General features: G+C 43.0%; 1 protein-coding gene across 4 annotated transcripts in view; it reads right to left on the bottom strand.

Annotated features, from left to right (window-relative positions):
* NME7 (NME/NM23 family member 7) overlaps positions 1-12157 on the bottom strand; it is an 88278-nt gene that overhangs the window by 4027 nt on the left and 72094 nt on the right. For 3 of the 4 annotated variants that reach the window (XM_071433374.1, XM_071433373.1, XM_071433371.1), the window contains 2 exons: positions 11849-11956; positions 6203-10787 (listed from right to left, as the gene is read on the bottom strand). In XM_071433374.1, coding sequence (XP_071289475.1) covers positions 10746-10787; positions 11849-11956 — 150 coding nt within the window. In that variant the 3' untranslated portion in view covers positions 6203-10745. Of the gene's footprint in view, positions 1-6202; positions 10788-11848; positions 11957-12157 lie in introns of those variants that run through there. The other variant, XM_071433372.1, reaches the window with a different exon arrangement.

Raw genomic sequence — 12157 nt, 5'->3', positions numbered from 1 at the left:
GGTAAGAGCTGGATAAGAACCACCAGAACTTAGTCATCCATCCCATGACCACAGGTATGGTATTATGAGAAGAATCAAGACTTCAGAAGAACCAAGATTTCAGCACTACCAAGAGATGTGGGATGCCCCCATCTTACGAGGCCCCAGATGAAGACACCTTGAAGAACCCCCATTCTAAAAGCACCAGGTCCTTTTCCAAGGGGATCCAAGGGGACTTGGTGATAACTTGCATCAAGCATCCAGATGGGGGTTAGATACTCCAAAATACCCTGTATTTTAGGAAATATAGTTCTTCTCTTTCCCAAGGTCTGAGCATAGTCCAAACCACAGAAAGGAGAGCTGTGCCAGTACAAAACATCTGAACAAGTCTCACATTTGACCAAGTTCCAGGTCAGCCTCTCTGAGCCAAGCACACCTCTGATGTCTACAGGATGCAAGGGTGACAGAGCACAAATCCACACCAGGAGCTTATCTGAAACCAACCAACACATTTCACAGATGCCACCCAAATGCCTTTCCAATGATGCTAACATTCAGGTGTGCTCACAGCTTCCCAGGGGTGAGACAGGATCTAATTTAACATCAATACTCCCCTTGGCAGATCCCAGGAACCACCTATCTGCTTTGCAGCATGCAGCTATGCCCTCTCTAGCTCCTGTTCAGGGACAAGTAGCAATAATGCTCAGGAAGCAACGGGTGAATAACCATGACCTTCTGGCTCTGACCCCATAAACTGCTTCACTGAGGAGGAGCTGAGAGCTGCTTCAGTTCCATGAAGTTTTGCTTCAGTCACACTCACTCCCAGCAAAGCTCACGTTAATGAAGTTGGCAGCTCTCTCTGAGCACTTCCACACGTTACCACAATGTTTCAGGAGCTAATACAGCATGCAATAACAAAATCCAGTCAAATGCCCTGGCTGAGCACAAGCAAATATCATCTGAACAATGTGTGCCCTAAGAGCACGGAAAGGCCAGGCAAAATTATAAAGGGGGAAGCAAATCAAGTGAGACAGCCAGTTTTCCAAGGGAGAGCAAAACATCTTGGTATTAACACAGGGCCCTGCACGGGCACAAAGTGTGCTGAAGATTCCAAGTCTAAGAATTACAGGCACTTAAAATTTAACTCTCTTTCTGTCCAGAAAACAATGCAAACAGCAGTGCTGATGAGAGGTGCCTGCTGAGCAGCTTTGGAGTTAGAGCTTTTGTCTACAGGCCAGACCCAGGCACACCTTGGGCTGTAGCAGCACTCCACACAGGTAGAACTGCAGCCTCAAAGAAATCCCAGCACGGAAATAGTACCTCAACTCTCATTCCCCTTGTTCCTCTGGGCTGGCAGTTTTTGATAAGAGAGCCTGTTAGTCTCCTTCATGGCAGAAGCCAGGAGGCTGACAAGGTGTCACACTATCAAGAAAAGGGCTGAGTTCACAGATTCACTTCTCATCCATCACCAGAAAGGTGAAAGTAATTTTCAGTCCTTCCTCATCTCTGCAGAACCAAAACCGGCAGCTGGGAGATGGAAGCCTTTTCCATCCCTGTATCCATTTAGAGGCTATCAGGAATTTTGGTGCCTTCCACACAGCCCTCTCCCCAAAACCACTACAACACTCTATCTCCTTGGTCAGTGTAAGCATCCAGGCACATGATCCAGAGTCTTTGCTGACCCATAGTTTCAGCATCGGTACACTTTCCCTAAACATTAAGGTCTGATAAATTTGTACATGTTAGCTCAGTTTGAGGTCACAAGTAGGAAACAAAAACCTTTTTTTGCCCATTAACGTTGGTTTGTACATCTGCATGAGCTCACCAATGCTGTTAGGAAGTACACTTGCTAACACCTGACACCTATACCACACTTCAGCTACAGTTCACTCAGCTGATTCACATGACTAAATCATTAGATTAACACATGGAAACCCCCATGGATTCATACCATCCTTTCAGCCACAAGCACTCCAGAAAGAAGACTGGTTGTCAAAGAAGATAGTCTACTTATTTACTATATTGTATGTGTTCTGTGTATTTTCCCCCACAAATCTGAAGAGGATTTAGTTTGTTAAAAAAAAAAGCCTCTCTCCCAAGTATCACACAATGTAAGAAATAAAGCCAATCAGGCAGCCCAAGACAGAACAATTTGTACACACGCACTTCAAATATCCACAATAATTTCTTAAGTAGAGCTGGGATAAAAACCCCTATGCACCAAAAAAACCAATCTTGCAATGGAAGGTTTTATTACATAAACACTACAGTGTTTATTACATAAACACTACACTATGTTGTGTGCTGTTAACATTGTCACCTCAAAAATTGTGTAGGGTTATGTTCAACTCTGAAAATACAGTGGAAGAGAAGGGCAAGGGAAGGTATTTGGAAATTATAACAATAAAATAAAAGATTAGAAAAATGTGAATTCCAAACAGGATGGAAATGAGAGGACAAGACAGTAGTTCATTATATCACAATCACAAATACCAAGAAAGTGAGTTTTATGCTATTTACTCTAAGAAAAATAGGTGAACTCCAAAACTACTTTAGAACAAAAAGATGTTGTTTTTACATCATGTGTAACTACTGTGCTGACTCAGCTCACTGACTCCTGAAACATAGATACCTGGAGACTTAACAAGAAGGTACAAGTTCATTGAATCTCCTCAGTCCCCATCATAAACCAACTGCTCTGTAGCTGGAGCTGAACATATTAGTTCAGAACTCTCCCACCTGGAGTTCTACTTCTTATCTAGTAACATCTTTGGTCACCATCAGAACACGTCAATGGCTTGGTAAAGCCACTGGAATGAAATAAAGTGTAAGATCCCATCTCCCATCAGAAGTGACAAACTCCAACATGACAGCAAGTACTGCTTTCCTGAGGATCCCAAGCAGCTCATTGAGTGATCAAGATCACTGCCTCTGCACTTCACACTTACCTTGCTCCCTGCCTCACAGTCAGGAGTTGCTGTGGAGGTCTTGTAGGATGCCCTTGAAGCAGCAAGCTAAGGTGAGGCAAGACACCATAAGTGCACCACAGGTGTCAGTGCAAACACACCCCAGGCTCTGATAAAAACACTGGGAAGGGCCCTGCTGCTCGTAGATATCTGCAGTGTCTAAGTAAAGCCAGGCTTGCATGTGTTTGTACAAGCCAGAGGCATTGCCAATGCTGAGCAGTCTCTCTAGCCTGCTCACAAAGCACTGACAGTCATGGTCCTCACGAGCTACCAGGTTATGGCCAAGACAGGAGGAAGTGATCGCACAGAGACAAGAACATGTCTTCCAACCACATCATAGATTCAAGTGAGGATGGAAGCAGCAAAGAAGCAAAAAAGTAGAAGGCACCCATCCTTTAAAGTCCTTCCTGAGCAACCGTGATGTTCAGCAGATTATTACTTGTGCACGAGACCCAATAGGGTACACATGGCAAGAGTGCTGAAATTATGAAGATGAGACAGCAACAAAATATCCTGAAAGAAATTACCAATGGAAGGCACCACCAGCAGGGGCCTTGCATGCACCACCACAAGCCCCTGGCCTCTACTCAGATTGTGCCTCAGTGTGCTGACAGGAAAAGTACCATCCCACCAAACTAATGGCATAAATTCCCCAAGCACAGTGCTCAAAGTACCTTCTGAGAGATGTCACTGAACCTAGAAAGCTCCATTTCCCTGTGGAATGGGTCAGTATTAAAAGGCCAAGAGTTTGTTTCAAGTCTCATCAGCTTTCAGTGATTTCAACACTGCCACTGAGTGCTGAACCATGTAGTGCCATGGCCAGGACACCTCAGAGATTTAGTTACTATTCAATGGCTGGACTAAGGCAGCTACCTGAGGAAGCCCACAGTTCCAGTTTGTGGCTGGATAGTCTTGGCACACTGTGTCTCCCCATCAGAACAGCAGTAACTGGCACCAATCTAGAAGGAAACTTGCCCACTTACCAATTCTGAATACTTCAGAGAGAATTAACTTGTCTGGTATTATGCCTCTTGCTCAGAGACTTGCTGACGTATGTCAGTGTATCTCAGGAATAGTTGTGGATGCATCATTCCTGCCTATGTGCCAGTGCACTTAGGGGTTAAAGACAAAGAGGAAGAATGCAGCTCTTACTGAAACCAGAAGATGCTGGGTGACTTCAAGGAGCCCTAGACTACAGCTAACATCCTTTCAGGTGACCACTGCCATCCTGTTTTGTGTTTGCACAGCTGCTAGCACAGGATCAACACAGTATCTAAGCCCAGCGCTACGACAGCACAAAACCAGTAGTGGCATGAGACTATGCTTTGAATCATTAGCTATTATTAATTACAAAAGAAGAATTAGTTTCTAGAGCTTGACTAACTCTAGTGTCAATATATGCCATGGTATTAGCATCTATGACAGACAGGAAACCTTTTTCACAGTTTTCTATCCATATTAACATGTTTGGCTTTGAGTTTTTCCTCCCATGTTCCATATGTATTTCAACACATGTATGAAAATAGCTGACTTAAATTCTCCTCTTAATTACTGTTGGTTGATGGTAGTCAGTGAAGGAAGCTGCAGTGAGATGACAAGGGGTAAACCCTACACGGGAAGCACCAGCAGAGATAATAATTTGTCTATTTGACCTCTGAGAGAGAGGTGGGAGGTGCAATGCTGAGGTCAATAACAGGAAACCACATAAAAATTTATGGGCATCTCAGAGCATATTTGTTATAGAACAACAGTGTTTCTCTTACCCCCCAATAAGGTGCAGGGCCCCTTGCTCCAGAAATGAAGGATATTCTGAGCTTCTATGTGGCTGTACAACTACAGCATGCCCTTACTGCTCTTGCTGTATAAGCTGCTCCCCTGAGCTTTTTTGTCCTCTTTGCTGTAGTTTGCCCATGGTGCAGCTGAGTTGCTCTGCTTCAGCTCAAGGAAAAGGAGAAATGGAAAAAGGACCTGGGCTTTTTGGTTAAAAAATGAGAACATGCTGAGGGAAAGAAAGAAGGCAGCAGTCTCAAAGACACAAACTGGGCCTCAGATGAGTTATCAAGAAGTGTCACGCCTTCCCTCCACCTTGACCTCCCCTCCACAAAATTACTTTGCTCAGCGCAACACAAACATGTGTGAAAAGCCAAGCCCTGTTCATCACATAGATTACCTTCAGGATCAGGTGAAACTTAAAGAGCTTTGGCAGCTGCTTGGTTCACACTCATTAACTTCTTCTCTCTGGCACTTACAGACTTGGCAGAACAAGGCGTAACTGGACCTCGGATTTTACCCAGAAGTGGAAGCACAAGAGGTGAACTATTTCACAACACTGTTTAAACAAGTTCCTGGTTTAGGTTGCCTGTCTAGCCCACAAGTATAATAATTATACAACCTGTGCTCAAAATGAGGCTGCACGTGACCTAATAACACAATAATCTTTAAAAGAGAAATCACCAACATCTCCAATATCTATCCATCTATTAATGTTATTTTTAATTCTTCATTTCCTTCAGATAGGCCTAGGCAAAAGGGTTACTTAATTCTCTGTACAAGTATATATAAAGCACCAGGAAACATCGTGAGACAACATTCCAGTGCTGGCTAACGTGTTCTGGTATGCAAAACCACCACCAAGTAAGATTAAGTTTTCTTACACTCCAGATTCTTTCCAACCTGTTCCTTTGTTAGATAAAAGGTCTCAGAAAGTTTAAATGGAAAAGCACTTGAATCATAACAACCATTATCTGACAGACCTCTCTAGAAATCATCTTGTACCAGGAGAGACTGAAATTTCCAACTGACAGACAAAAATAGCTACTGCTTGGATGAAAACTTGGGAGAAAAAACTGCGAAAGCCAACCTCACTCAAACCACTCAATTTTTATTACTTTTCACTGGAAACAGTGAAAAGCATTTTACCCTGGATTATGCAGCTCAGTGTGGGCCTCTAATAAAAGACTTCATTGCAAAATTGCCATATGACTGAGTGAAACAATGGCTTCTTTATTAAAATATTTTAAAGACTCCTGAGGGAAATGCAGAGGGCTGAAATGCCCTCAGTGAAAGGTTCATTGCCATGCTATGCACTTCTGCTGTGTAATGTTTTACAAGCTGGGCTGCTCTGTGAATGAGGAGAGTTAGTTCTCGGCTGGCAGAGGCAGCTTGCATAATACCAGACAAGTTAATCTGTAACAAGCAATGGAGGAGACCTTTGTTCCAAGTGTGACACACACAAATTCCATCGATGCTTCTGAGAGTTACTCATTGACATGCTTTATTAAATTGCTTGGACTATACCTCGATGCAACAAAAAGGACTAGTTTAACAGAGCTACATCCTTCTGATGTCTTCCATCCTAAACTGTTGCACTTTAACCTCAGCCCACCTATCAGCTCATTAGTGGTACAGAAGCATTTCCATGGTGGATGATAGTGAGCACCTTGCATCACACTCCCATTTCCAGACAATGGCAGTGGGCAGCCAAGGAGGCAACACACAAGAAAGGGCAAGGTGGCAGCCAGCAGAGTGCTTCAGTAACAGGAAGTGGTTATGGAAACATGCGTTGCATTCCCCCCTCCAAAGCAACTGCTCCCCTGTCCACCCTGAACAGCTTCCTAAAATACCACCCTGCCCTCAGCCTTCCTGAAAAAACGGAAAGGGAAAGGAAAAATAAGACATGCTTCTCCTGGCATGATCTGGAATGCCAGACCAAGGACAGCTGGCCTCTAGCAGGTGGAATACACACTGCACCAAAAGCTTAGGAGCAGTACAGCTCTTAACACTCAGCAGAGCATTCAGCTTATACCAAGTCTCCAAGTCTGAGGAAAACTATCACAGTTTTCATTGTCCACAGCACCAGCCTGGACAAAACACTTCTTTCTGCTGAACTGGACCATCCTGTCACCGCTCGCTGTACAACATCACCTCACATCTCCCCAAGGCCGGATCCAGGCGGCTGAACTTCCAGTGCCAGAGCTGTGGGAGTCTCTGTCCTGCAGATCACTGTAGCTGATCTGTCCCTAGGTGATATTACTTGTTTGCTTTAATGCCCTAGGAGCAGTAAGCCAGTCTCACTGGTGCAAGGCTGAGCAAAGGAACAAAGAGCCTCCAGCAGTTTGTTGTACATTCAGCCAGTCCCCAGCACTACACTTGAACACCACTGTACAGCTGAAATTCAAAGAAGTGATAGGGAAAAAAACAACCGTCATGACAGCTCTCTCGGAAGATAGATGAAACCCATTCTTTGATAACAGCAAAGTCATCCCCCTTTGATAGGTTATTTTCATGTCTGTGAGTGCCACAAATAGCTCGAGGCAAGGGAAAAGGCCAGAAAACGATACTCGAGCAGGTCCTCGCTCCTGCCTGTCTGGAGAGCTGCCCGTGACGCTGAAAACTGACACGGTGCCGATGCCCAAGGAGGAGCCTGATGCACCCGGCGGCCATGCGGTGGCACACGCAGCGCCAGCTGAGAGCGCCCGTGGGGACACAAGATTGGGAAGGCAGCTGGCACATCCCCCACTCCCACGAAAAGTGGCTTGAGAGGTCACCCCCCTCTGCAGTTCCACTCGTAGCCTAGCAGGCACACAAAGGCACGGGTAAGCACACACCCGCAGCAATTGTCACGATATTGAACAAGGATTAGTCACCTAATAACAGCATCACCCTCGGCAACAGGGAAAAGGCTGTTTCACGCAGGACTCAATTTTATCCGTCTCACAGCAAATCCTTTCTCATGCATGTCTCACTGAGGGCAGCATCTTCTCCTGTGTCTAAGTACACACACACAAACACATGTATGACTATTAAGGAATTGGTAACTATGCAAAGAAACTTCGTGAGACTGATTGATTGCCCCAACACCATGGCACAGGAACACAAAGCCAGCCTGGGTGGCTCAGCAGGCTGCACTGCAATGGAGAGACCTTTTAGGTCACTCCAGATGTGTGCATTCTGTATCCCCAGAGTGATTTTCTGCATTGCAAATGCCCTTATGGAACTGCTCACACACGCAAAAAACCAAAATCAAAAAGCTTGAACTGCACAGTATGAGCAACAAGTTACAGGCAGAGTGTCCCAAACCCCAGAAATTCTGGTTTTGTTATAACTGCAGTTCTGGGCTACCAGTTTTTTAATTACGTGGTTTCCTGCATAATCTGAAAGGTACTGAGCTACTTGAGACCCAGGGAAGTGAGGTGTGCGTACAGCACCACCTCCTGTGGGAAATTTTACTCACTGTAGTTTCAGTGATGTGAATAAGGCCTTTATGATTGATTTTTAATTTGCCTTCACTTCTTTAAAGAGGGACACAAACTGTGAAGTCTGGTAGCTGCAATACGTGTATCACTACTTTGATTAAGAACTATTCCAGGAATGATCAATTTTAAGGAAACTTCTTTTGTCTAGAGAATGATGATTCATCAGATCCAACAGTTTGCCAGCTTCTATTTCATCAAGATATTTATCAGAAACGTTCCTCAGGTCAAAGATGGTGAGTTGAGAAACAGAATCATCTTTCATCACATGTAGATGACACATCCCTAGTCTGTGAAACAGAGCAGTTCCTTGGCATATAAAATATGCATGTTCCAGTCCTGGCCCTACCTGACTCACAAGGAACATGAAAGCAGGTGAGTACCGTAATTGCTTTCCCCAAATAGTACCTGCTTTATACAAAACAGGTAAAAAACCTGACGAGAGGTAGAGCTGTACCTGCTTTGGATGTGGGAAACAAATGCAATTGCCTGCTCTGAATGAACGTACAACACAACAATCAGCTGCTGGTTGAACCTTCAGTAATGAAACTGCATAATCTCACAAATACTCCACTGCTATCAGTCTCCCTTCTCTACTCTTCCTCCTTTTTTTCCTCTTCTCATTAAAATGAGAAACTGATGACAAGGCTGAGAAAACAGACTGTTCTGAGCTATTTGTGTCTTCTCATTGTCACTTGTAAAAATATATTTTGTACTGATAAGAGGACACACAAGTCTATGAAGTGAATAAGTAAGTGCCTGACCTAGTAAGTCAAACAACTCATCTAAGAGATAAGGGCAATATTCACATTCCTGTATCACTAAGCTAGGAATAAAAAAGAGCACTTAAAGTTCTGCAAATGAAAATACACTGATTTTACTACTGTGACCAGCTACATTTAAGGTTCAGCTGCATCTCCCCTCCTTTCTCGAGCAAAAGTGAGTTATTCATTAATTCTGATATTCTTTAGTCACTGCCTAAAATGTGAAGTCGTTTGTAGAACAAAGACAGGAGTTAAGGGTCGTACTGGTGGGAGCAAGTGCTCATATTTGCTTTTGAGGTTGGTTTGTTTGTTTGAGGGGGTTTTAAGATTAAAAGTGAACTTTCCTTTTTTCAGATCCATGGAAAGGAGTTCTAAGAGAAAAACACTGAAAAATTGCTGTACTACATTATTAAAGTATAGTGTTCTAAACTAGGTGCACAAGCTGACCCTTATTTAGTTAATTACTCCTTGTTGTTCCCAAGACAGTGTTCTGTCTCCTTTCACCAAGTACTCCTTAGTCATGATTTTTGGGAGAAAGGTTACAACCTTGCCCTTCCCAGTGACAGTCAATTAAGTGTAAAACACCAAAGCCACCTAGATTTTGGCTATTAACTTCAGGAAGCATTTTATCTAATTCTCAATTACCTAGCTCATCTCCTATAAGAAGTCTCCGTTTGTGGACAATGAGACAGCAGTTGCTATTGCAAATTCTTCAAATTTCAGCTAGATCTGAAACTGGGTGATGAAAACTGAAGAGAAAGGTGGAGAAATCTTAAGATAAACAGTGTCTTGCACTAAAGGTACCAAAGTTCCCAAGAAGGCACCAGTGTGTACCCTTCTACAAGGGAACATGCTTCTGTTGTGCTTCCATAAACACTATGCATTTTAAGGCCCATCACAGAATACTTGGTCAACCAGGGATCTCCCCTTTCCATCTCCATTTAGTTCTGGAAGTTCAAAAGGCACAAAACCAATTAAGACACAAACCAACCTATTCAGCTTTCCATACACAGTGTCAAGAGCAGCAGTCCCTCCATATTTCCTCCAGGATGCCTTGGGCACTGCAGGCCCTGCACACACCCTGTGTGCACACAGGACATGCAGCCACAGCAGGAGTCAGGACTGTGGCAGGGACGTCTAATAAGCTGCTTCAGCATTAACAGTGTAAATACTCCTCACACCCACCAACAGATACAGCCAAGGCTTCCTTTGTACAAACTCACTGTTCTCAATTCAAAACATTCACTGCTTTATTTACTCACTAAACAACATGTAGTGACGTCCTTTACAAATGCAGGCTTAACCTGGGCTGTTATAGAAGAAACTACAGATTGATGAACAGCAATATTCTGCACACAATTATGCCTATGGTAAAAAACTATCTTAGATCCCTTTCCCAAAAAAATACAATCAATAAGCTACTGTTAAAAAGATCAGACTGCACCAGGAACTGCAAGGTGTGTAGTCAGAGTAATACCAGATCAACAACTTTGGTTATGACTGAGCTGCAGGATTTGAAAGACAAACACATGTAATGGAGACCCTTGAGAAAGAATGCCAGGCTCAGTTTTTGTTTTGGAGAAGCAACTCTTGCCTCACTTATAGTGGCTCTGAACACAATTTAAACAACCAGCAAAACCTGCTTTGCACCAATGTAAAGGCAACAGACAGTGGAAAATTCTGATGGAGTACTAAAATGTTCTTCGAGTGTTGGCTTGTTTAATTTTCCCCTTACAGGCAGTTCTTTTGTTCTGCTGCCACTGGAAAGCCATGGATGAGGAACTTCAGGCATGTGGTGAAAAAATACCAGTTTGCTTGTATAAACCCTAATGGAAAAACTCAAAATTGTTAACTTTTAATGATATCTTGAAAATGGTAAAAAAGCTGCAACTTTGTTTATATTGGTTGCCATCCTCAGTGCTGAATTTCACTAGTCTGTGCCTTAAACTAGATGGGATTTCCTAGCAAAAGCACTTTAACCCACAGGTTATTTCATGGAGGAAGATGAAGTTCGATCTTCCTCACTCCCCCATGAAACCACCATTTTGGCAATGTAAAATTATTTAAGTAGGACAGCACTTGCTGCTCAATGGTTCTGCTGTACCTGACAGCAAAGCACTCACAAATACATACAGGCAGCAAAAAATAAGCTGTGCATGCACTTGAAAAGCATCTCCATTGACACAGAGATCCATCCAAGATTACACACCATTTCAACCCCCTGCCATGGACCTTAGTTTTGAGGCACAGAATTAAGTGAATGAGCTTGTTCTGGTTTTCATAATGAGTACTTCTGTCTTTACAAAGTCCTGCAATTTATCATTTTCTCATTTTATTGGACTTTAAATTTTGGCATATAAAGCCAAAATCAAATAATAATTAGTAAGTTAATATAGAAACAGGAAATATTAACTGATGTACGTAAGTATGACTGTCTACAAATAAACCTAGGCCCTATCTGGAGGATTTGAATCCCTACTGCCTGTAATATTCCAAGCTCCACACAAGTTCACTGTAGACACAATTTAGTTCAGGAGTCAGGGTGGTCACCCAAGAAAGGGCTAAGAAAGTATCGCTGCAGAAGCAGTGTGAGGTACTGATGTTCAGACCCAAGGACACATTCAGACAAAGAGAAGACTCTTGAGTTTCATTCCATTGAATACTTCATTGTACTGTATTAATTCAAGAAAACTGCATGGATGAATTTTTTTATAGTATCAGAATTAACTAAGTCAAACACCCTTAACAAACTTTCTCTTTTTGTGTCTAGTCTGGTCTAGAACACAGCTACTCCACAAAGAAAACACTTACTAGCTTAAAAGAGTGTCAAGAGAAGCATTTCACTTTACAACTTCCTGTGAGAACATGTTTGCCTAGCAAGCCTTACCTCTAAAAGTCCATCTTCAGGCAGGTCTGTGCAGTGAACAGCATTCTGAATCTTGTCCTTCCCAAAAACAGCACGCAGAGTTCCAGGTCGGAGGTGACGGGCTAATACCTATTGAACACAAACAAACCAGAAGACCTTTGTGAACCACACTGTTCATTTGTATCATGGATGCAAGATAACCTTATAAAGTAAAATATTATTATGCTATTAAAATATGAGTAGTATATTAAATTATGTGTAGTACACTGTACACTAGATTGAAAGCAGCCCTCAGGAGAAGGACCTGGGGGTGTTGGTGGACAAGAAGGT

Source organism: Agelaius tricolor, unplaced genomic scaffold (genome assembly GCF_023055355.1).
Source record: "Agelaius tricolor isolate 1412-34295 unplaced genomic scaffold, bAgeTri1.0.p SCAF_9, whole genome shotgun sequence".
Lineage (NCBI taxonomy): Eukaryota > Metazoa > Chordata > Aves > Passeriformes > Icteridae > Agelaius > Agelaius tricolor.
This window is presented reverse-complemented; position numbering and strand designations above follow the sequence as displayed.